Below are 25304 nucleotides of genomic sequence, written 5' to 3' on the forward strand. Positions count from 1 at the left end.
AGATTCTTTAAAACATAGATAACATACTGAACGCAATATTATATTATACATTATATAATATTTTACATGATTATAAATGGCACGCACGAAAACAAAAATTTAAAAATAAGGTAATTTATGGCACGTAGCGTCACTTCTGGACTAGAGGGTGCCCCCCCCCCCCCACCATACTAAAAAGTCGCCTCCATATTGATATAACTTAATAACTGCGCTTTCCTTTACCTACTAAACAATAACACATGTCATCATCACCCAAAATGCATAGCCTTTTGCCACACAAAAAAAATGACATGATGTCGCACAAATTTATTAAAATATAATATCCGTAACCTGCATAAATAAATGAATAGTCCATTAACTATCCCATAAATTCATTAAATCTCGTAGCCTGTGTAAATAAATTAATGGAATTTAATATAATTAAATAACGAGTTTTCAACTTTTAAACGTATTGATGTTAGTAAGCAACGTAAGTTTCACGTATTTCCTACTTCGTAGATGATTGAAGTTCATCTATTATACATGGTGTTCCATCGATTTCAACTTCAAACACTTGTACAAAATTAATGTGGCTATATGCTAAACTTTTTCTTTGAATTATAGTACCTAATAACAACTTATTTGGAACCTTTTACTTAATTTTCAAGCTCTTTAAAGAAGGATTAAAATTTAATTGAACAGTCACCAATTTCAATTGTTTATTAATAGCTTTAAAATAAACTAAATAATTTGAAATCCATACAATGTCTACGGCTTTTTTTTTAATTACAACAAAATGACGAAATTGATTCCGCCGAAATGCCGCCACTGTTTGTCGTAAAGAACTATGGCCACTAAGTAAAATTGTAATGTATCGCATATATTGATATTATAATATTTCTAATTTTCCTTTTAATTCTACCATAATTAGGTACCGCAATGCAAACCACTCAAAAATTGTATGTCATATATATTATAATAATACCACACAGAGTATTAATATTATTATTACACACTCACAGACTTTGAAGTTCTCTGGTATGTTTCTTCTCCACTTATATAAATTATTTTCGTATCGCACGAGTAATAAAACATGCTAGGTATTGATGTTTACACATGTTTCCTTAAAACTAAATCAGCCATCTTGAATTGTCTCCTTATATTTTGCCATCCGAAGTCATAATAATAAAAATAATATTTGAACTTTGATTTTAGATTCCTACTCTCAGAGTTTCAAAATCTATCTGTCAACTTTGAATTATCATTGATTATAATCAGAAACTTAACTCTGTCAGTTACCTAACTTAAATAAATTTAATTATTAAAATCAAGTTTGTCAGTCTCGCGTACACTGTTCACATATTGAACATTTGAACACGCGATTACTTTGAACTGATTATAGTTTTAAACTTTAATATCCACTTTTGATTTGGACAAACCCGATACTTACACTAAAATGCTGTACTTGTCTGACCCGTATTCCAAATTTATAACCAACGTAACACATTTGCCACGGCTTTTTTTAACGAGTACGTTCTACATTATGCATTGACGGTAATAGTTAAAATATTGGCATTTAGCGACGATATGAAACGTGTGCAGAATTATAGACCAACCAAGTTCAAAATATACGATATAATTATAACTATATATTATAGGAATCTTGGACTTTTTTCCCCGCCACATATTACTCACATAGTCACATAGGGTGTGTGGCTTAATACATACAGTAAACTATTTTATAAACAGATTTAAGATTTAAATACTTGTGGACAATTACACATTATTTAGTAATACATAATATTACAATATCGTGGTTTTGTTCTTTTCTTGCTAATTGTCATATTATTATCTAACTAATTACCGACATTCACATTTTGGATCTGCCAATTCAGTGCCTCGCAAGGTTATCATTTTCCCATCTAATATATATATATATAATCTCCCAATCTAGCGTCATCCAGCACTCTCAAATGTTTCTGTTCGCAGGCGATGGAAAGCCCATGAACATAATATGAACAAATCAGGACGAAGTTAATCTTCATTGTGTTGTGTTATCAATAACTTTGAGAAATGGTCCACCAACAACTGCCTAATACTAAACATTGATAAATGTAAATTTTATACCCATTAATCAACAAACTCAATTAATATTAAATACATACTCGATCTGTGGATTAAACCTTCGTCTAGTATCTGACTTTAAAGATATCGATGAAATGTTTGACACGAAATTAAATTTCACCAATTATACTGAAATTATCAACAATACAGTTATGCTCAACGTACGACTTATTAAAAGAACATATATCGTTCATACATTGATCTAGATGCTTTGAAAACACTTTATTGTAGTTCTCTTGTTTGCCTCAATCTAGAATATTCCCATTTTATTTGTATTTATAATACATCTGTGCAAGACGAAGCCATCTAATCAGTACAAAATAATTTGTTATTTCTCTATTTCATTTAAATGTAATGTTCTAGGGCCCATCCATGGGTTGTGCCATAAAGGTATCTACTTAATTTTCTTAATATTGTCTTCACTTAATGACAGGTGTTAATTTTTGCTTCCTCGGTTCTTACATAAGTAATAAATAGTAACCAATATTAATATATTATTTAGGTGTTATTGATTATCCTGAAATCCTTTCTCTTATCCGCTTCAAAATAAACTCCGTCAATTTACTTACAAGATATCCAAAACCTATTAACCAAAATATGCTTTCCAATAAAAACTACATTTTAAACTGTCCTGCAAATTTTTTAATAATTTTAGGTAATTAATTTTGATTTTGATTCTTTTTAGCAGTCTTTAAATACTTGTATAAATCAATTCAGTTTTATTTAGTATCTATTCTATTGTATTATCATTTATCTTAGTAGTGTATTACTATCGAGTATTATGTCAATCGTTATTGTGTAATAAATAGTAGGTACTAATATTTAAATAAATTAATGAGTAATATTTTTAATTAGATATTTTCGAACAGACATGTTAAATCTGACCTTGGTCTGACCTAGATCTTACGTAATATTTTATTTTGCCACGACTTCGTGCTTTCTTATTAAATATCAATTTGAGTACAGTATTACTAAATGTGGTATAACGATTTGTTTTAAAATCCTACACCCAACAACGCATATCATTATATTTGTGCAACTATGCGATCAATTCGCTGGATACTGTTAAGGTTGTCCCTTTATATATAATATTATAATAGTTGTATAATATCGATATCATTATCACGCGCACTGTTGTTGACTCCCGAGTAAAACCGCTTAAAAAAAAACATTATTTGAGTCGTGTTAAATACTTTAAATATTTTTAATCCGAAGTAATTTTGTAAACCACTTTGGTGCCCATAATGTTCAAGATTGTATATAATCATCGCGCATCGATCAGACATAATAAATTCAGAAATCCGAGATAATTGTAATATAATGTTAATAATATGTTGCGCATATGAAGTGTACAAGATACTATTTGTTGTTTTGATTTCCTCTCATAATCTTGAAAACTCGAGTGTGACGACGGCCGTGAAGTCACTTCACCTCCTCCCAACCAGCAGGCGTAGACGATGTTTGCGGTTTTCAAGATTCTCTACAACACCTTTCGATATAGGTACCATAACGATAGTAATAATTTCAGGACGGGTTAGCTTGATTACCAACTTAGCACATCTATAATACAATCGCCGGTGGTCTACAAAGGGGCAAATAAAGGTCAAATAGGACGCATTTCTATAAAACACGTGACGAAATGACAAACGCGTGCTCAGTAATAATAATACATTTAAAATAGTAATAATAATAATAATACGTTTAAAAATCGTCGTTGTCGTCGCGAAGACATTTTACGCATATACCATTATTGTTACACGAAAAATAAAACATCGTTCGAGACGTTCAACCCGAAGACAGAACGCGATCCGTAATCATATAGGTTTTTTTTTATTTTTTTTTAATAACGTTTAAATGTTTAACCCTAAGTCCCTATAAAACACCGGCGCCGTCGTTTTTACATAAATCATCGCGTGACAATGTCCCTCCGCCCCGTCCCCTCAAAGGTTCATCATAAATATTATACGTATTCATTATTTTATTCGCTATTCATGATGTACATGTACGGTCTCGAATTACCGAAAACCGTACTCGACACAAACAGATATAATAATATATTACGACTCGTCACGCTAGGCACGGGGGGCTCCTGGTTCGTCGTCGTAGTCGTCGTATAGTCGTCGTATAGTCGTCGTATAGTCGTCGTATAGTCGTCGTCGTTTATCAACGATAATTCAAATGCTCCGATATACGCTGCTGCTGCATAATATTATGAAAATAAAAAAAAATAACAATAATAATGTTTTTGTCTTTTTCGGCGGTGTGCCCACGAACTGTAAAACATAATACCTACGCAGTTTATAATAATAATAATGCGTGGCATTAGCATTTAGCAGTGTTTGGTCTATACCGTTATAATAATAATATTGTAATGATATTATTATTGTTATTATAACTATTATTGTCTGGCGATGCTTAGATCGAATTACTACAAATATTACGCATTCTTAAAAGAACATAATACAATACCATAAATTTTAACAAATCTTATCGAAAAACGTATTACCTACCTAACTAATACCCACATTATTATACTATTATAATACTATGTACTCCGCAAACGCAACAGTTTAATATTTAATATTTATTCTTGTAACGAACCTTTCGTTTTAGACAATATTTTGCTGCTTAAAATGTTATATAATATGCAATTTACTCACACTTCGGCTAATAAATAAGACATAATACATATTATTATATACTTACAAATAAATATTCAATGAAGGTACATAAAATGTTAAACTGTCTTATTGGACGATCCAGACGGTGTTATAATGTTATATTTCACGTGTATAGATACTTATAGAAAATGGTAATGAATGTGTTAGGTACTCAGAGATGTGAAAAAAAAGTTTTAAACAAAACTGAACACACGTGATGTGAATAAAATATATTTATCGGATCCCATACCCATTGTCTTACTAAGCGAATCGTCCACGTAAGCTAGTCGCGCAGGTATATTATTATTTACTATTTATTTATAATGTTGAAAAAATGAAATAAACTCTTTTTTGCGTTTGAATTTCGATTAAAATCTAAACTCGTCACGCAAATTTTGTGCATAAACGAATATAACCATTGTTAATTACACTTTCGAAAATATCAACGTCTAAAATGTTATGATTCACGAGCCAAATATAATTTTATTGTTTTCGTACCTACTAAAAATCACAAACGTGATCGAAGAACATTTTTTCACCGTGCAGATCAGACGGAATTCTATTAGCAACCCGAATAGGAAGTCGTGAGACTGAGTATTTAAGTGATATGCGAGGATATAGAGATATACTGTACATCTTATAACTAAGAGATAACATTTCACCATTTCGGTCTTTTACATTTACACGTATTTTTTAGTAATACAGTTATTACTTTTTTTACTCTTACAATCGTGTTTAAATTTTTTTTTATAATACGTGCCTAAATAAATTATTCAAATTTAAATTATGGAATATAAAATAGTCTTAAAACCACGATCTATACAATTTCTAAAACGTTTAAGCAAATACTGAAAATAACAAACGATCTATATTCGAACACCTACGCTGTTACATAAGTACCAAAAAAGTATTTATAATGTAGGTACTTAAAGTTATGAAAAATGTGATCTGTTAAATATTATGTACAATTCAAATATTATTAATTAATCATTAATCATAATAGTCTATAATCAATACATATAAAAATAAACTTTAAGAATTTTTCAATATTATTATGACAACCACAATTTAATGAATATTAGTGTAGTATCTCTCACCTGTAACAGTAATTTAAATTTATTCGCAAATAAATGATACAGTGAAAATTCCTTATAACGAACTTCCATTTAACAAACATTTTTCTTTAACGAAATAGTTTTCAGAACTAAACCAAATTAGAACCAAATTATTTAATTATATTTATCGAAATTCTCTATAATGCGATTTTTTTTTTTGTTACCATGAGACTTCGCGATATGGAAGTTTCACTGTATTAAATAATGTTCAAATGCTTTAACTATTATACCACATTTGTAAAATCTTATTAACATAAAATTGTGTTAAGTTATATTTTTTTATGTAAAATATGTAAATATAATACAAAATAATACATATTATAAATACGCAATGACTTACAAATAAAACTACGTTATAATGTTATATATATTGTAATATCCTTTTTGAAATCTTTTATGAGTTGTACTGCAAAATTCTCATGAGACTTATCAATGTGATAATAGTAAGAATTGATTGTCCGGTGAATTGCAATCGAACAACGTTACCGATATTGGAGCCATAAGTTGGAGGATCCGTAGAAATACCAACTGCCATAGCTATTCCTAGAGCAATTTGATTTTGCTCGTAGTTTCCGGTGAATAAATAGGACATAGGACCCCTCGCAAATACCATTACATCGTCGCCTCCATGTGGATTCTGGGACCGATCAACCAGACTTGGATATTGATAGTCAATTTTTTCTAGAAAAAACCACTCAAATTAGAATATTGCTCGTTGTCATAATAATAATATCTCCATTATAAATAATAATAAAAATAAATATAATTATTTCATTTTTAGCCCATAATTAATTATTATCATATAATTTTCAACACGAAATAATATAGTTTAAAGAAAAAGACACAATTCGTGATTAAAGTACATTAAATAAAACAATGTATAGGTTGTTGTATTGTTTGAATATATACTATTTACTTAAATCTTCTTCCGTCACGTTGACTCTGTGACACGTGTTATCATATGTGAAAGATTTTTTCGGACCGATGGCGTAGCTCAGTGTTGTGTACATCATGTTGTCCGTTGCCATTGATCCCGATAAACCGAGAATATTCGCATTTCGTTTAGGGTAACCAGCCATCGACATGGTGTGCGCGTGGTCCGAAGTCACCACAATTAATGTGTCGTCTTCACTAGTCATCGCCACAGCGTTCGCCACAGCTTTGGAAAACTCTAACGTCTCGTCAAGTGCGATTCTCGCCCACGTCTCATGATGGGCCTTATCGATGAGGCCACCTTCTACGAAAAGAACGTAACCATTAGGTTCTTTCTGAAGCAGCTGAATAGCGTTCCTGGTCATTTCCTGTAACGTGGGCTGCGTCTCGAAATTGGATTTTAACCTGTAATCCATGTGATCCCGATGAAAAAGACCTGAAAAATGCACGGAACAGGAGAACACAACAATAAACAGTAACATTCTGGTAAAATATAAAAATGTTAACAAATATTTTGGCATTACCCTTCAAGTAACATACAACACAAAAGCTATTTAATTATACCAGACCTAACCTGTCTGGATGCAACTTAACTATGACCTGCTTACATAAACCTATTAACACAGACTATTTTTATTCGTTTCTAACAACCAAAGCTGCAAGGATATAGTTAAAAACTTATAAACTAGTTAGTATGTTTGAATTAAGCTAAACATAAGAACGTATATGTATCATATTATATTATATGAATTCATATTATTTTGCATGTTTGACTGACAATAATGGCACATTATTATAGAGGTCACAATAATGATAACAACTCAACCAGATTTTTGTTTTGGCTGCAAGTTACCTGATGATTATTATGAAGTAATAGTTATCAAGATCAAAATAGTTTTACGCACACTATTTTACATATAAAAATAATAAATAAGTTATTCTTACCTAACACAAAATCAGTTTGAGTCATATCTGTTTTCGCTAATTCATCTCTAGTCGTCACGTACTTGGAGATTTTATCACTGAACCTAGTTCGCTTGTCGTTCTTCCAACTGATAACTAAGTCTTCGTCCGATCTTATTCCCGTGGAATTGACTCCCTGCATCATAAGTTTATCGCGACCACCGCCCATGATAACCTAAGAAAAAATAAAAATATATAACATATTTTCTGCTAGAAGTTTCAACAAATTATCATACCTTGAAATTTCTACCGGGCTCTTTTGTTATCAGCTGTTTACCTATATCTTCACACCGTGTGATGTTCGTTTTTCCATTGGAGACCTTTATCATATCTACGTCAGATTCCCAGTCTCGGTGCGCGGTTTGTGCATAACAACCAGCTGAGGATGCATCAGTAACCCGGGTGTTGGTCACGAAGCCAGTCGCCTTCCCAGCCCATTGCGCCCATTGCATTATAGAAGTCACACGGTGCTCTTCGGGTACCGATGATGGACAATCTCCAAAGTGAACTTTAGACGTCACACCGATCGTGCCTTTGTTTGCCTTGACGCCACACAAATATGCCGTGGCTGAACATGCTGAATCGGCAACTTGATTGTCAACACAATACGTCTATTCGAAACCGATTTGGTAAACGTAATATAAAGGATCTATGAGAACTATGTGTTTTCTAATAACAATTGTTTTGTTATAAAATTATTACCTTTGATATTCCGGTGAACGGAAACTGTTCGAAGCTCAGGTGTTCGCTTTCACCGGACGTATTTTGCAACTGACCTTTGAATATGCGAGCGGCCGTCAATGTTGTCAATGACATACCATCTCCCAAAAACAATATCACATTCTTCGCTTTGTTCGTCCGCAGTGGTTGTTTTGACTTTGCCTCCAACATTCGTTTTCCATTTTCAATCCAGAATTTAGGATCTAATAAAGAATTTAACTGTTACAATTTTATTACAGACAAAGTGAATTTAGAATGAATGAATGTGGTGAATTAATGTTCGTAAAATCTTAACCTCTAGTTTCAAATTGTATTGTGTTCACATTCAGTTTTGTTATCTTATAATCAAAACTATCACCCAACTGCTATTAAAATAATATGAAATTAATATTGATGACTTACATAACTAATCTCAAGTTAATAAACCTTTTGAAACTATAAGTATTTAAATGTTGGTAGCTACATAATAAAATATTCGAATGGGATATCAGAAATCAGAATATCATGTCAATTTTGCATGCCGTTTATTGCAGGTCACACAAAAATAGAAAAGAATGTATGCTAAATATCTAACAGTCATACTGTTACTTCTGTTATTCTTTTTAATCATGGATAATAATAATAATTGTTATATTATATTTTAGTCACAGCGGTGTGTTTATTACTATATTATATAACGATGTGGCCTCGAATACAATTACAAATCACAATATGAGGCACACCACGTGAAAATTCGAGAACATCGAAAAACAAGCACCTACTTACGTAATAAAAACGAAATAAACTTTGTAAATAATAGGATTATACGTAGGTATTTTTAGTACATTACATTATAATTCCTTGTACATACGAGCTTCAAGTGAAAATTAAAAGTCTTCAAATATAATATCATTATAGACAAAGTACATGAAGTAATGAATTTTTCTTTTTTTTTTTAATATAATAATACTATAAAAATTGTTGTCCTCTTGTTTCGAATATTGTTTTGAACTAGCATTACTCTTTAGTCTTTACAGTAATATATGTTACTGTGTACTAAATGTTAAAACAAATTCAAATGTATATTATGATTTTAATGAGCGAAAAAATAGCAACGTGTTCCTTATTCAAACTATAATTTTAATGTTTTGATTGACAACATCGTAAAAAAAATATTTTTGTAAAGTAAAGGACCTAAAAATATATTATATTTAAATTAATTAAATTATCCATTCAACAAAATTAACATTATACAATAATACAATATGCAGATAATGTTTAGTTTCTACATACTCTACTTGACATAAACATAAATTCTATTATGATTTATACTTAATGGTTAGAGTATAATATTATGTATACCTATCTTATAACATAGTAAACTTTTGGTTACCAAATAATATTAAATCGATTAGTAGATAACTAGGAGTGTACCTGACTCCTGAACGGTGGCGGCTGCAGACACCTGTAGCGCACAGACCAAAAAGCACACGATGAATGTCCACATAATTGATTGGTTGACGGATGTGTCACCAAACTTATTAGACTTAATAGTAGATTTCAACACTCAGTTCTGAAGACGTAAGCATGAAAGAAATAGTTAGAAGTAAAATCGTTTTCACCTCACTATTTCACTGCCTAGTTTACAAGCGAACTTAAATACTCTGAAGCATGGCATTAAGATATTCTTTGTTTTTGAACTATTTTATCATGACATACCTTTGAAAACATATAATCGTCATTAATTAAAATACGTACAGGGTTTGGCGTACAAGTACTACATTTTAGTTTAAATCATTATTGATTAACGTAATCTGTATAAAGCTAATAATCTTTTTATTAATTTTGTTTTAATCTTTGGTACAGCCACAACCGACGAGGTTAATATAACATTAATATATTATCGATACTTGAAAAAGCAATGGGTTGGGAAACGTAAATCCTAAACTGTATCGATAATCACGTTTTTAACGTCAAGAGTAAATAGGTGTGAGTGTTTAAGCCAGATAATCCGTCCACTGTCTCTATCAGAAGTAGTGAACTTTTTAATATTATGGATATTCTTATTCGTCGTATAATATTAATTTTATCACATCGCTCAAAAACTGAATGTCTGATTAATTACCATATTTATTTTATTTATATTTGGTTTTCATGTGCGATACTAGTTTGTATAGAAATATGTATAATTCTGAGTGGAGAGTGTATGTCAGACTTTATTTCTTATGATAGTGTTATAATATTTTATGTATATAATATAAGACAAGTATAACAATTTTGAAAATGTTAATGTGTATTAAAATTAAAAATAAACGTAATACATTTTATTTAAATGGATTTCATAATAAAAAAATTTCCAAATGATTATAAAAAAACATTTTTTATGTATTTAATTATCCATAGAGCAGGTAACAAATTTTGTGAAACCTAGTTTTAAAATTACTATTCCTACGGAATTCAAATTGAAAATATTATGAATTTTTAAGTACAAGATAATTTGCAAATGCTTGTGGTTTTGCCGATTTTTTTCGTAAAAATTAGAAATTCAAATAATTTTAAAAATAAGCATACGTATTTTTGATATTTTTAAATCGCTATAAGAATAACTTTTAACTTATAAAAACCTTGTATCTTGTACTATTGTATTATTACAATTTAAATCTATTTGACAGGGAAAAAATAAATTTTGTTATAAAAAATATTAATATTGATCTGCATATCAAAATATTGGGTATGACCTTATTGATAATAATTATGACAATTGCACCGACAAACGTTATCATAGAACATATTAATACCAACGTCCTAATTGTTATTGTTTACGAGGCATTTAATTGTACTAAATTGTTTTATTGTTAATGTTTTTTTCGTTAGGTACCTACCTATGTTAATTGTGTAGGTTTAACTTGCGCCGTTAACTCTTCGTGATGACGATAGGATTTTTATTTGAGAAATAAATAAATTACCAACGTATAAGGTATACAAATTACAAAGCGTCCTTGCATAGGATTATTATTATTCAACAACGTATTTACTCAAAACGTAATATCTGACGCGCTGAATTATGATAGAATAATGTGACCGACTAATTTTTTCCTCATAAAACACAGCTATGATTAATGTGACGGGGAAGAGTATAGTGTTGTGATGTGTGGGTACTATACTTTGATTTAACAATTTTATTTTATTTACAACCCTACATTAGAGTGTATTATACGTCTTATATTACACCGTTTTAAAACGACGCGAGTTCTTCAAGAAAAATATAATATTCAATTTAGATTTCGAGAGCTGTGTAACTGTCATCCGAAAAATTTTAGCTTGTTCGTTTATGGGTGGTTTAAAGACGTATTTGTGTGCGGGCTGAGCGCGCGACGCATACGAAATATTATAATAATAAGTATTCACACACGTTTACAACGCGATATGCAAATTACGCTGTCACGTACAGAGACCACTTACGTGCGAATATTTATTAGACCGCTATATCTATAAACTAATAATCAAAGTAAAGTTATCCAGACCGGGAGAAGACTTAGAATGGTGTAATCGAAGAACGGGTTTTTTTTTTATTCCCGTGGAGAAAACTCTAGTGGAAAACCCAATCTACGTATAGTTTAACGGGCGTTTGAGTTAGTAGGTGTACAAGGGATACACTTGTTAAAGTTGTCAGTTTCTACTTACTAGAACGTCTATGTCGTGAAAAAAAATGTAAAGAAAAGGTAAAAACGATTACACAGACTTGCACAGACTTTTTACGCTAAGTTTGCTGCACACGTCTTTAACGTTTATTAAATTACGAACAAATTCAAACGTCTCGATACCAGCCTAGATGAATTATTCAAATGTTAGCATTTGCATTGTGTAATAAATTGTTTAAGCCGACAAGGTGCAGCACACAATTTCTAAAAATTTCTGACAATTTACTGACACATTATATTTTATTGAATCATATACCTACACAATACAATAATTTTGTTTTTCATCAATAAATTTAGAACACGTCTCTAAAATTAATCAATAAAGATGCCTATATTAATTATTAAAACTAATAATTTTAATACGGATTGGGCTATTAAAATTCAAACCGATTATCAATTAAACATGTTTACAATTTACGAATGTACATTCATTAGGAGTTTTCGGAAATTCCAATGAACAAACCACTATAGGGCCATAAGGTATTCGGCTAGAAATTAACTATTCAACATTGATCGGTGGTCGGAAGTAGCTATTTCCGTTGAAGTCAATACCTGTTGCGTGAATTAAGTACTCCGGACGGTGGTTGTTTACGTTTATAAAATACAACTCAGTATTTCAACCAACAAGCGTTACTATATTTGATCACCTATTTATATGTACTTATAAAATATTGTTATATAATACGTAACAAACATTATTATTAAATTATTATACACTGTAAATTTGTCAATAGATATATCAAAATTAATGTATGTTTGTATGCGGCTTACAGACTTGTTAAATACTGAACCAATCAGAACCAAATTTCGCACACATATTTCTCGGAGACTTGGGGAGCATCATGGCTTCGTTTTTCAATTCCTACACGATTTTCATTGGGTGGCACAAACATTAAATTCGTTTAAGTTCACGAAAATCAAATATTTTTTTGTTGCCTTTGGTTACAGAAAATAAATTTGTTATTAAATATCAAGTGGCCACTAGAAATAAACAAACAATATAGAAACACACTTTTCTATAATCTATAAATAAAAAGGCTTATATGATATAATTTAAATATATATTAATTAATCTAAATAATATTTATGACTTACAAATAAAAAAATCAGTTATAATGATATCGTAATACTTTTTTTTTGGTGAGATTTATAAGCTAGCCTGTAAAATTCCAACGAGGGCCAACAATAATACTGCAAGAATAGTTTGTCCAGCAAAATTAAAAGGTGAAATGGCACCACTAGTAGAGTCAGCAGTTGGGAAATTCGTGGAAATGCCAGCAGCCATTGCCATACCAAGAGCAATTTGATTTTGCTCGTAGTTTCCGGTGAATAAATGTGACATAGGACCTCTCGCAAATACCATAACATCATCTCCTCCGTGAGTCTCGTCGGATAAATCGACCAGACTTGGATATAAAAAGTCGACTTTTTCTAGAAAAAAAACCAACCAAAATTAGAATATTGAACGAAATATGTCAGGAATCACGTTGTTATAATATTATATTCATTATAAATTACAATCATTGTGTTATTTTTGGTCCATTACTATTATGGTACGATTTTCAACGCAAAATAATAATAATATCAAAATAATTGATAGAATTCGTGATTAAAAAAGCGTCGTAGTTAAATAGTTTCGGTGTAATTACTTATATCTTCGTTAGTCACGTTGACTCTGTGACATGACGTGCTGTCATTCACGAAGGATCTTTTTGGACCGTTGGCGTAGCTCAGTGTTGTGTACGTCATGTTGTCCGTGGCCATTGACCCCGATAAACCGAGAATATTCGAATTTCGTTTAGGGTAACCAGCCATCGACAAGGTGTGCGCATGGTCTGAAGTCACTACGATCAATGTGTCGTCTTCACTAGTCATCGCCACAGCGTCCGCCACAGCTTTGGAAAACTCTAACGTCTCGTCAAGTGCGATTCTCGCCCACGTCCTATGATGTGCCTTATCGATGAGGCCACCTTCTACGAAAAGAACGTAACCATTTGGTTCTTTCTGGAGCAACTGTATAGCGTTCCTGGTCATTTCCTGTAACGTCGGCTGCGTCTCGAAATTTGATTTTAATCTGTAGTCCATGTGGCCTGGTTGAAAAAGACCTGGAAAATTCTCGTGGTGGGTGAACATAATAAACAGAAAAATTCTGGTCAAATAAAAAAAGTGTAGAAAGTATTTTGACAAATCAACATAAAAAAAAAAACGTTGTCTTTGCAATGAATGAAAACAGTAAATTGTTTCATCACGAATTTATAATTTTAATGTATTTCAACAACAACAAACTTATTTTACTACCTATATGAAAAAATACTAAATATTTTTAACGTCTAGTGAAATCTGTATTTCTGTGTGAATTGTGTAAAGTAATACGTATGACTGGATTACAACTGTTATATAATTTATGCTTAGTGTAATAAATAATAATTAAATATGGCAACTTAGGCCCATTGGGTGGTTTTTGACTGTGGGGGAGGGTACTGTAGGTCTAAACTTGTTTGTTTGTTAGTTTGGCAGAATTTTCTAGTGGTAGGTATCTCCATGCCCAGGTGGAGGTTGGTGGCCTCTCTCTCAGTCACCGTGACTGCCCGAAGAGAAGTGCCACCCGTGGCCGGATTTCTAACCGGCGACGGTGCGCGTCACAACTGACGTAACTAAATATAATATGACTGATTAACAATTAAATATATTATATTATTTATGTCTATCAACGGCACGTTATAATGGTCACCCCAATAACGTAAATTCAGTTTCGTTTGGGATCTAAGACACGTCCTATTGAAATATATAACATAATATTGCAGCTAAATTGCCGTAACAATAAAATTGCTTATCAATATATTTTTGGGATGATCATGACTTGCATCCAATTATCGTAATATTCAATAATTTTCCCTTACCTAACACGAAATCGGTTTTAGACATATCCGTTTCCATTAGTTCCTGTCTGGTCGTTACGTACTTGGCGATTTTATCACCAAACCGAGTCTTCTTGTCCTTTTTCCAATTTTGGATTAAGTCTTCGTCATGACGTTTTCCGGTGGAATTGACTCCCTGCTTCATAAAATTATATCGACCACCACCCATGATAACCTACGAAAACACAAAAGTAAATACCATATTTCCCAGAGGATTTTAAACAGATTATCAAACCTTGAAATTTTTCCCAGGTTCTCTGGTTATCAGCTGTTTAGCTATGTCTTCGCACTGCGTTATATTGGTTGTACTATTTGATTTGGCTATCATATCTTCGTCGGATTCCCAGTCTCGGTGCGCGGTTTGTGAGTAACAGCCAGCTGGGGATGCGTGTGTTACCCGGGTCGTGGTCACGATACCAGTCGCCTTCCCAGCCCATTGCGCCCATTGCATTATAGAAGTCACACGGTGCTCTTCAGGGACCGATGATGGACAATCTCCTAAGTTAACTTTAGACGTCACACCGATCGTGCCTTTGTTTGTCTTGACGCCACACAAATATGCCGTGGCTGAACATGCTGAATCGGCCACTTGATTGTCAACACAATACGTCTATTCGAAACCGATTTGGTAAACGTAAAATAAAGGATCTATGAGAACTATGTGTTTTCTAATAACAATTGTTTTGTTATAAAATTATTACCTTTGATATTCCGGTGAACGGAAACTGTTCGAAGCTCAGGTGTTCGCTTTCACCGGACGTATTTTGCAACTGACCTTTGAATATGCGAGCGGCCGTCAATGTTGTCAATGACATACCATCTCCCAAAAACAATATCACATTCTTCGCTTTGTTCGTTCGCAGTGGTTGTTTTGACTTTGCCTCCAACATTCGTTTTCCATTTTCAATCCAGAATTTAGGATCTAATAAAGAATTTAACTGTTACAATTTTATTACAGACAAAGTGAATTTAGAATGAATGAATGTGGTGAATTAATGTTCGTAAAATCTTAACCTCTAGTTTCAAATTGTATTGTGTTCACATACAGTTTTGTTATCTTATAATCAAAACTATCACCCAACTGCTATTAAAATAATATGAAATTAATATAGATGACTTACATAACTAATCTCAAGTTAATAAACCTTTTGAAACTATAAGTATTTAAATGTTGGAAGTTAAATATTGTATGACTATACATTTAACAAGCTACATAGTAAAATATTCGAATGGGATACCAGAAATCAGAATATCATGTCAATTTTGCTTGCCGTTTATTGTAGGTCGCACAAAAATAGAAAAGAACGTATGACAAATATCTAACAGTCAAACTATTACTTTTGTTATTCTTTTTAATCATGAATAATAATAATTGCTTTATTATATTTTGGCCATAATGGTGTGTTTACTATATTATTATGTAATAATATGGCCTCGAATACAATTCATCACAAATCACAATATAAGGCGCACCGCATGAAAATTCAAGAACATCGAAAAACAAGCTCCTACTTACTTACTAAAAATTAAATAAACATCGTAAATTATAGGAATACATGTAGTTACCTACTTTATGTATAGTCGTATAGAACCCGGATTTTAATTCAAAGTGCATTATTTTTTGGATGTGCTGGGTTCTAGGACAATACATTCTAAGTGCATAGTTCGTCGCATATTCTCATGCAACAGATACTTCAAAGGGGAAACTTTTATTTTACACTTTTTGATGTTTTCATTTTTAGTGAAATAAAATATTATAATTTATTGTACGAGCTTTAAGTGAAAATTAAGAGTCTTAAAATATTATAATATTTGCTTTAATAGTTAACCTATTACATTTAGGACTTATGTAACCTAATATTAATGCGATATTAAAATTACGTCTTTATCTATATCCAGCGATTATCCAACTATTACTGCACGTCTTACAAGTTATTGAGAATAAAACAAAAAAAACTAATAGTTCAGTAAAGATATATCGTGAACGCATTTATTTCCAGGATAAGAACTGTTTATATATTTATTTATATAGGCGCCTAAGTTTGGTATTTTGAATTATTGTTGGATTTAATAACATAAAAATGTTTTAAAAATTTTAAAAGTTAAACCGTTGTTTTTCTATTGTTTCAGTAATCGTGTACCTGTGTACCATTAAAAAAAATATATGTAATTTTTTAAAGTCATTTTTAGGGCATTTATTGTTAAATTTTATAGTTATTAGGGAATTTAAATACGGGTCCTAATTAATAAAATATGTATAATATAGTATATTGTACTATAGATTTATAAAAAATTTAAATCGATCATATACTCTATGTATTCGTAACCAGAGATCGAGAGATCGTTGATCTTATTGGTGACAATACTTTTAGTTGTAACTTACTATGTACACACATTTTTTACTGTAGGTACGTATTTAACTCTGATTAAACTAAATTAACAGATACATTATATTTCGGAAGTACTTATACACTCATTTATAATACTATATAATTGGTTGTATTTAGTATACTTCAACGGATTCGTAAAATGGCATTTCTAAAATGTTTAAACAATAACTACATATTTTAGTAGATGATTCTGGCATAAAAACTTGCGCTTGGGGTAAATTTTCCAATTTCTCAATGCCGAAACATGGATTATTATGAGTTCATTCGACTATAGATCTCATTTGAGTAATATGTATTTTTTTTAAATAGACAGTCGTTGAAAACAAATGAAACGCACAATAAAATGTTTATAATTACTACAGTACTTATAATAATATTATGAACAATAGTATTAATAAAAAATAAAAAAAAAAATTTTAAAAACACACTTTTCCATAAAAACATTTAAAAAAAAATTTTAAAAATTGCACTAAAAAGACAAAAATAATTCTCTGTACTTAAAAATAATGAAAAATTTATTGATGAAAAATTTAAAAGTGTGTGGTGCTCATACACTTGACATATATTCCCAGTCACTATCTTATAAACATGATTGAACAAAGAAGTGTATGTGAGACTTTCCTTGGCTTTTAAATTTTTCATCAGTAAATTTTTCATTATTTTGCTCTTATACTTGACATATACTGCCAGTCACTATCTTATAAACAGGATTGAACAAAGAAGTGTATGTGAGACTTAGCTCGGCTTTTAATGTTTTGTATGATGCACCACACACTTTTAAATTTTTCATCAATAAATTTTTCATTATTTTTAAGTACAGAGAATTATTTTTGTCTTTTTAGTGCAATTTTTAAAATTTTTTTTTAAATGTTTTTATGGAAAAGTGTGTTTTTAAAATTTTTTTTTTTATTTTTTATTTTCTACTTTTTAGTTGAAAGTAATTTAAAAGCATGTATATCACCAAGCTCTCGATTTGTTTCAAGATTATTTTGAGAATTCCCAAGTACTTGTGAGCGTCGACCAAACTCTTCATAATATGCTTACTGTTTTGTAAAAGTTGGTTACCGATTTGTCGCATAACAGGTGCGACTCTTCTCTCTTCATTGTTTTTTGACCAAGCATAACTTAGCGGGTATTTGACTAAGAGACCCCGGACCGAGGGGGATCTCAGCTTTTTAGGCCCCAGATGAATTTCCACCATTAGGGAACCAAAGCCCCCACCCCCCCACATTTTGAGTTAAGTATAAATCGGCGGGAATTCAAGTTAAAGACCTCGGGCTAAGGGGGAACGCCTCTTTAAGTTGAAGACTACAGTTTTCCGCTTTAGGGAACGGGGGCACCCCCTCCCCCCATTTTGGAAATTCACTACGATGTCCCCCGTCAAGGGGAAACTCTGGGTTTTGAGTTTTTGATAGGATTTAATGGGATTTTCTTAAATGTTGCTTTTTATTGATAAGGAGTTTGATAAGAAATTTAATTTACTTATTTTTCATTTTGGCAGCGGACAGATTGATCTAATCAACCACATCGGTAGAACATGAAGTTACGAACAGTCTGTTGCTCTTATTTTCACTGCTGACTGTAGTGTTTAAAGAATATCGGTATCCGGTGTTTTCGGTACCTATATCAGAATACCGGTATAATGTTATTTGGTAATAATTACCGTTGTTACCATAGATATTATAATAATGGATAGGACACGCCTATACTTGCTTCGTAAGAGGTTGCGGTTTTTTTTGGGGAAGAGAGAAAGTTCAATATCTGCGAGAGATATTACGGCGACGTCGTGGGGACAATCCTTTTTTTTTTTTTGGTCCATGTCCCAAAATGACAACGGATTATTGTATTGTCATCCAAGACCAAGGTCTATACCAATTTTCAGAATTTTTCATCTTCAAAAAGTGCCTCAAATCGAGCGCGCAAGATTTGATCACAGACAGACGTGAAACCAAACTTAAGAAAAGTGTTAAAAAGACAAATCATACACACTTTTTCATAAAACATCGCGAAAAGTCTACTTCTGAATTCACAGATCCAAAATATCGGTTAATCTATTAATTTTTATATTCAAATGTGTCTTTAGCAAATATAATATTAGATAGATATTATACGTGTTCATAATTCGTATTTTTGAAGCATAGCATTTTTGTATTATAATTTCATATTTGTTTTTAAAAAGGTTTTTATTTTAAAAAGCTAATTGCAATACCTAATAATATTGGTTTGTACAATTACATATATTATTACATGTTGCCAGTGTCGTAAATAATTTTCATGTTATTTATGGGAAAATTAAATTAAAAACAATAAGCAAACGCCTGTCGTAATGACATGTAATAATATAACAAGTGTATAAGGTCAGCTATTAATTATAATTTCGTGTATTTTTCTTACAAGAAAAAACATGTAACAAAATATATTTTAACAAAGTAGGATTTTACTTGTTTAAACAAATGCATAATTTATTGCTATCGTGATTAAAAATAAAATGTTTAACTTCTTTCTTATAGTATGCATTATTTCTTATACATACTCGAAAATCCCTATTCATAATAAAGTATTTGTTTATAAATTATAACTTTTTATAAGTATTAGAAAGAAAGATATAATATTATGTAATACTTTTTGAAATTTAAAATTTACAATATTTTAATAAATTATTTTAACATCTATTTAAAATCGATCATCGTTTCATATAATTGGGTATACAATATAAACTCCTTCTCATGCCAATCTTCTAATGTCGAATTATGAATCCAGTCAAAATAACCAATAGTCAATTTAAATTAATTTCTACCAATCTACTATCTACAACATTTCGTCCAAACATGCTTCTGCGTCATATGATACTATCTATTACGGAAACAGCCTAACTCTAAAAAACTTTGTTTCTATCCCGAAAAGAATCCATTGGTTCCACTAAAAATTATGTAAAATTAGCTATACTTACAGTGGTTACCTAACATTGTCCATTATTAATCTGTTACTGGACGAGTTTCTTCTTCTCGTTTAATATTTTTAAGTTTTATGATTTGTTCTTTATATTATTCTTTATTAGCATACACAGCTTATTCTACACAAATACTCATTATATATATTGTCTAGGTATTTTAATTTGTAATAGATATATTATATACATCACAAGTAGTTTGAACATTTTTGAATTAGGTATTTAATAATAATTGTAAAAATAATTCTGACATGCGGAAATTGTATGTACCTGAGATTTAGTATAACATAATGAAGAACTATTTTATTAAAAGTTAAGGTATCCATTAATTCATATACGTAAATAACACGATATAATTCAAGACGTGGTACAATCTCGTAAATGTTGTAAATATATAGAGAGGATTATGAGAATTTTTTATCTTATTAGTCAAACAAATGAATACACCATAGTATGTAATACTGTGTATATATTTACGTATATCTACAATGCAAAATTTAAAATAAACGTAAATATTTCATATTATAATTTACATTTCTTAAACCGTATTTCTAACTACGTTTCAAAGTCGTATTGTAGCAGTGTAAAAAAAATACCTAACTTTAGCAACTAAGCATCAGTAAAAAAAAACATGTATAAAATGTTGTATTGCGTTATCAAAAATTAACAAATAAAAATATATTATATTATTCATCTACCCAATATAAATCGTTTTGTAAAAAGAAAATACCACACATATAGAGTTTTTATTACCGAGGACCAAAACCTCGAAAAATAAAACCATCAATTAATGTAACAGATATAGATGAATACCACGGTACCTACGAAGAACAGTGAACTATTGTAATATATATTATTACATAAAATAGCATATAATATAATATGTTATAAACTTGCGGTGAACAAAATCAAATAAATAACTACGAACGAACCTGACTCCTGAGCGGTGGTAGCTGCAGACACCTGTTGTAGCGCACAGGCCAAAACAGCACACACGACGAGTGTCCACATGATTGATGGGTGATTGGCAGACGTGTCGCCAAACTTATATAGTTTATGGTGGGCGGCGACACGCGGCTCCGGAGATGGAGACAAAGATGAAGACGGAGGTAGAACGGTTTCCGTCGGAATGTATCGCCGACGATTGGATCGGCGTACTTAAATACACAGCGGCCGCTGCGTGACAGTAAGATATTTTATGTTTGCAACCTATTTTATCTCGGCGAGCCTTCACCGTGTAATCCTCATAAAATTGTAAGAATAGGTTAAGTACGTACACTGCAGTAGTAGGATTGGGCACACAAGTGTTAAATTTTTATTCTAAATCGCTTTATTGATCCACGTAATGCGGATAAGACCTACAATATTAATAATCGTCTCTGTTTTTAATCGCTCCTATACAAATTTGGGGCCGCATAATATATTGTTTTTGTTGACATTTATGATGCAATATGTAAAGAGCAATGGGCGGGGAAACATACGTTAATCCAAATCTGTATCGGTGATCACGTTTTAAACGTAGAGAATTATAGGTATATAATAATATAGTGTTTAAGTCAAATCCACCCTTTCGCCACCATCAACACAAATACTGAATATTTATATGTTTGTCTGCAATTCTTCTGTATTTCCCCGTTTGCTATTAATCTACCACTGATATAGTAATATGCTATAAAAAATATTTACCTTACCGGAGATGAACCACATCTTAATAGTTACTACCACGTAACAATATCATACAATCCATTATATTTTTAAGTCAATATTTTGACGACTTAGTACCTACATGGCTATATTCCATATTTCTGTGCACAGAACACACGTCGAGAAAAACATTCAAAAATCAACTAACATTTTTTTTTCTGTATTGAATTACTGTAAAGAATGGTCCATTTAACGCAAGACAATCATATTATTTCAAAAACTATAAACATTTTTAAAGATATATTTGTTTTACTATTGTTTCAAGGAAAAATATTTAATGGAGTGATTCGACACATAAAAATCGAATTTTGAACAAGTTGTTTATAATGTTTATGTGATTCATAAGTATTTACATTTTTAATATTTTTATTAGTAGAGGTGAGTGGTACAGGATTAGGTACTCCGAAAAATATTGGTCCGCCTAAACTTTATATACTTGTAACAAATAAAATACATGTTCAAAATTTGATTTTGCAAATAAAAATAAATGAAATAATTTTCTGCTTCGGAATATGAAATTAAAAATGAATGTTGTCATTCAAAATAGAAAAAAAATTTTAAAAATAATAACGATTGTAAAATAGCAAAAATATCATTTTTTTCCAAAAATGTTGTTTTGTAATGAGTTAAAATTTATTATATAAAAAAATATTTTGAAAAACGTTGGTTTTTTCTGAAATAATGTGTCTTACGTTAAATGAATAACTCCGTACTTTATAGTTTTTTAGTATCCTTAAATATCTGAAGTATACAATTGAAAAACATTTATAAAACAATGATAGAAAATAACACATAAACATTCTGCAGGATCTAATTGAAATGTTATGCACTGTTTGACGTATATTATAGAACGCATTATACTTACGGGTTCATTCGATCATTGAGTTTATAATTTACAAATTTAAAATTTAAAATTTAAAAACGGATGACTAGATTAAATAAGTAAAAAAAAAAAATAATATAACTGGATGAGAGTTTTTGTATCTAAAAACCAACAAAAATGTACAACAAATAATACAATAGTTGAATAGAATATTATACCATAATAAATCCATTTTTCATTATACATTGAGGTATAATGTATCTATTAATGGGCTAATGGAACTTTTTGAGCATTACTTCTACCCCATGAATTAATAATGCGTACATTTGTACTATTGAGCTCTAAAATATTATATTTTATACTTTTATGAGAAAAATCATTCATTTAGTTTATTCGTTACAACTTTGGGACGGCACTGAAAGTTATAACTGATAAGAACACACGTTATTCTATATAATAATATGAAAGGGAACAACAATGAGATCGCGGTGATGGAAATCGAAAAAAGTAATTTACAAAATATAATGCTATATAATATACACAACATGATAAATAAATAGATAATACCTACCTATATAATATTATATTACACATTTATGCCACTTCGACCAATCCACGCCGTCGCATCTAATTTCCGTCGCTGTGACATTTCGCGTCGCGCTTTTGCTTTAGATCGCGTAGTACCGATATAGGTCGATAGGGGAACGACCAGCGAAAAAGGATATAATTGTTAAAAAATAATTAAAAAAGAAAATTGAACGGGTCTACTGCGCGACAATACTGCAGGCGATAACGGTTTTCCGGAGGAATATTTTTTATCAAACAACTACACTAAACTCTCGGGAAGGTTATTAGGTGTGAAATGAAAATAATACGGTTTTTAGTCCGTACGCATATTATTATATTATCCATACAATATACCTATTACATATTATACAACGTCGTGTTCGGTAAACAGCCGTCATCAGTCGCATAATTATTATTATTTTTGTCTTCAATTTATTCATGTTTAAACACAGTATGTTTTATTATTTATTTTAACGAGGTTTAGCTTAGTCACAATATTTGCAATGGCCTATTTGTCTACCGCAGATTGCTATCTAATAGCGATGAAGGAACGCTATTGTCGTATGCGCTCTACCACGCGATTACAATGGTGGTATTCAATGCACAATGCGCATACTCAAAGAGTAGGAAGTTTGTGGAGGACTCTGAGACTAAAAATTGTAAGAAAGTGTGTGTGGTACAGCTCCTGATAATATGCATAAAAAAATAAAATTTAAAAGCATATAATATTTTTAAGTGATAAATAACGAGACGACCACGGCAGCGCCGTTGATAATAAAATAATTCATAATACCTAATATATAAGACTTAATTTTTAATTTTTAGTGCCGGCCCACAAATGTTAAATTCTGTTACTTTATATTATTAAATATCCTATTTGCTCATTGTACATAATGTTGTATAGATTGTAAATTACTTAAATAAATAAAAAAAAAAATTTTAATTTTTAATTTTTAATACGGTAATATATTACTTATTTTTAATAACTTTTAGCATAAATTATTTAATGGTTATAATTAAATACTAAATTATAAATTATTGAATGATAATAGAATAAAATATGTAAAAAATAAAGTTATAATATTATAACAAGCAGAATATGAAAGTGGATCGAGAAGGAGTGTGTGACAGACTGCATACGATTACGAACTGAGTCCAAATAAAACTTTTTACTAGGACTGTATGTAACAAAAAATGGTATAGGTACATGCTTGTGGTTAAAATGTTATTTTTGAGAACATTTTATTAATGCATTAATGTGTGTAATAACCAATAGGAAGTATTGAAAGTATGTAAGTAATGAGTACTTTTCATTTTTACTTTTACAATCTTAATTTGTATCCGGTAAAAAGTCAAACAAATGTTTGAACGATATATTATGTCTCAGTATTATACGTATACGGTTGGTATTTATATTTTACATTTCTCAAATATGGACTCATAATTAGTTTATTTTTCATTTCCCAAATTCGGATTCCAATTAAAGTGGATCGCTTGACAGAAGGGAAATGAAAGGAATAATGACACTATGACAGCATTTAATTATGCAATGGATTGGGAATGGATTGGGATAACATAATATTAGAAATAAATCGAGATTAATTATTGTTGTCTCTAGATGCTTCTGCCTAATGTTATAGTAATAATTGTATAATGTTGAATTCTTGTTTTTATTAATTTTTATAAATGTTTATTTATTGACGATGAAACGATCGATGTCACAAGTTTGTCCGTACACTATAAATATACCTTATGTGTAATGTCTGTGTGTGTAATAG

At 30.6% G+C, this 25304-nt stretch overlaps 2 protein-coding genes and 1 pseudogene across 4 annotated transcripts in view; 1 reads left to right on the plus strand and 2 right to left on the minus strand.

Moving 5' to 3' along the window:
* Positions 1-25304, plus strand: part of LOC132939839 (lachesin) — a 197684-nt gene that overhangs the window by 102537 nt on the left and 69843 nt on the right. The gene's annotated exons all lie outside the window — the stretch shown is intronic.
* LOC132938068 (membrane-bound alkaline phosphatase-like) lies at positions 5613-10748 on the minus strand (annotated as a pseudogene).
* On the minus strand, positions 12789-23797 carry LOC132938069 (alkaline phosphatase-like). Of its 2 annotated transcripts, XM_061004734.1 has the most exons (7): positions 23531-23797; positions 21365-21608; positions 15794-16014; positions 15328-15702; positions 15075-15267; positions 13824-14279; positions 12789-13605 (listed from the first exon to the last, which is right to left on the minus strand). In XM_061004734.1, the coding sequence occupies exons 2-7, from the start codon at positions 21441-21443 to the stop codon at positions 13322-13324; spliced, it is 1608 nt and encodes a 535-aa protein (XP_060860717.1). In that variant the 5' UTR covers positions 21444-21608; positions 23531-23797; the 3' UTR covers positions 12789-13321. The 2 variants fall into 2 exon arrangements, with proteins under 2 accessions (XP_060860717.1, XP_060860718.1); XM_061004735.1 differs by lacking the exon at positions 23531-23797 and having other exon boundaries at positions 21365-21620.

The sequence above is a fragment of the Metopolophium dirhodum genome, chromosome 2 (genome assembly GCF_019925205.1).
Source record: "Metopolophium dirhodum isolate CAU chromosome 2, ASM1992520v1, whole genome shotgun sequence".
Classification (NCBI taxonomy): Eukaryota; Metazoa; Arthropoda; class Insecta; order Hemiptera; family Aphididae; genus Metopolophium; species Metopolophium dirhodum.

Excerpts from the sequence above, each read along its gene's own strand:
- LOC132938069 (XM_061004734.1), bottom strand. The coding sequence starts at position 21,443 with ATGTGGACACTCGTCGTGTGTGCTGTTTTGGCCTGTGCGCTACAACAG. Across the intron at positions 15,703-15,793 it reads CGTTCACCGGAATATCAAAG|ACGTATTGTGTTGACAATCA; the intron begins GTAATAATTTTA and ends GGTTTCGAATAG. Across the intron at positions 14,280-15,074 it reads TAAAACCGATTTCGTGTTAG|GTCTTTTTCAACCAGGCCAC; the intron begins GTAAGGGAAAAT and ends AGAATTTTCCAG.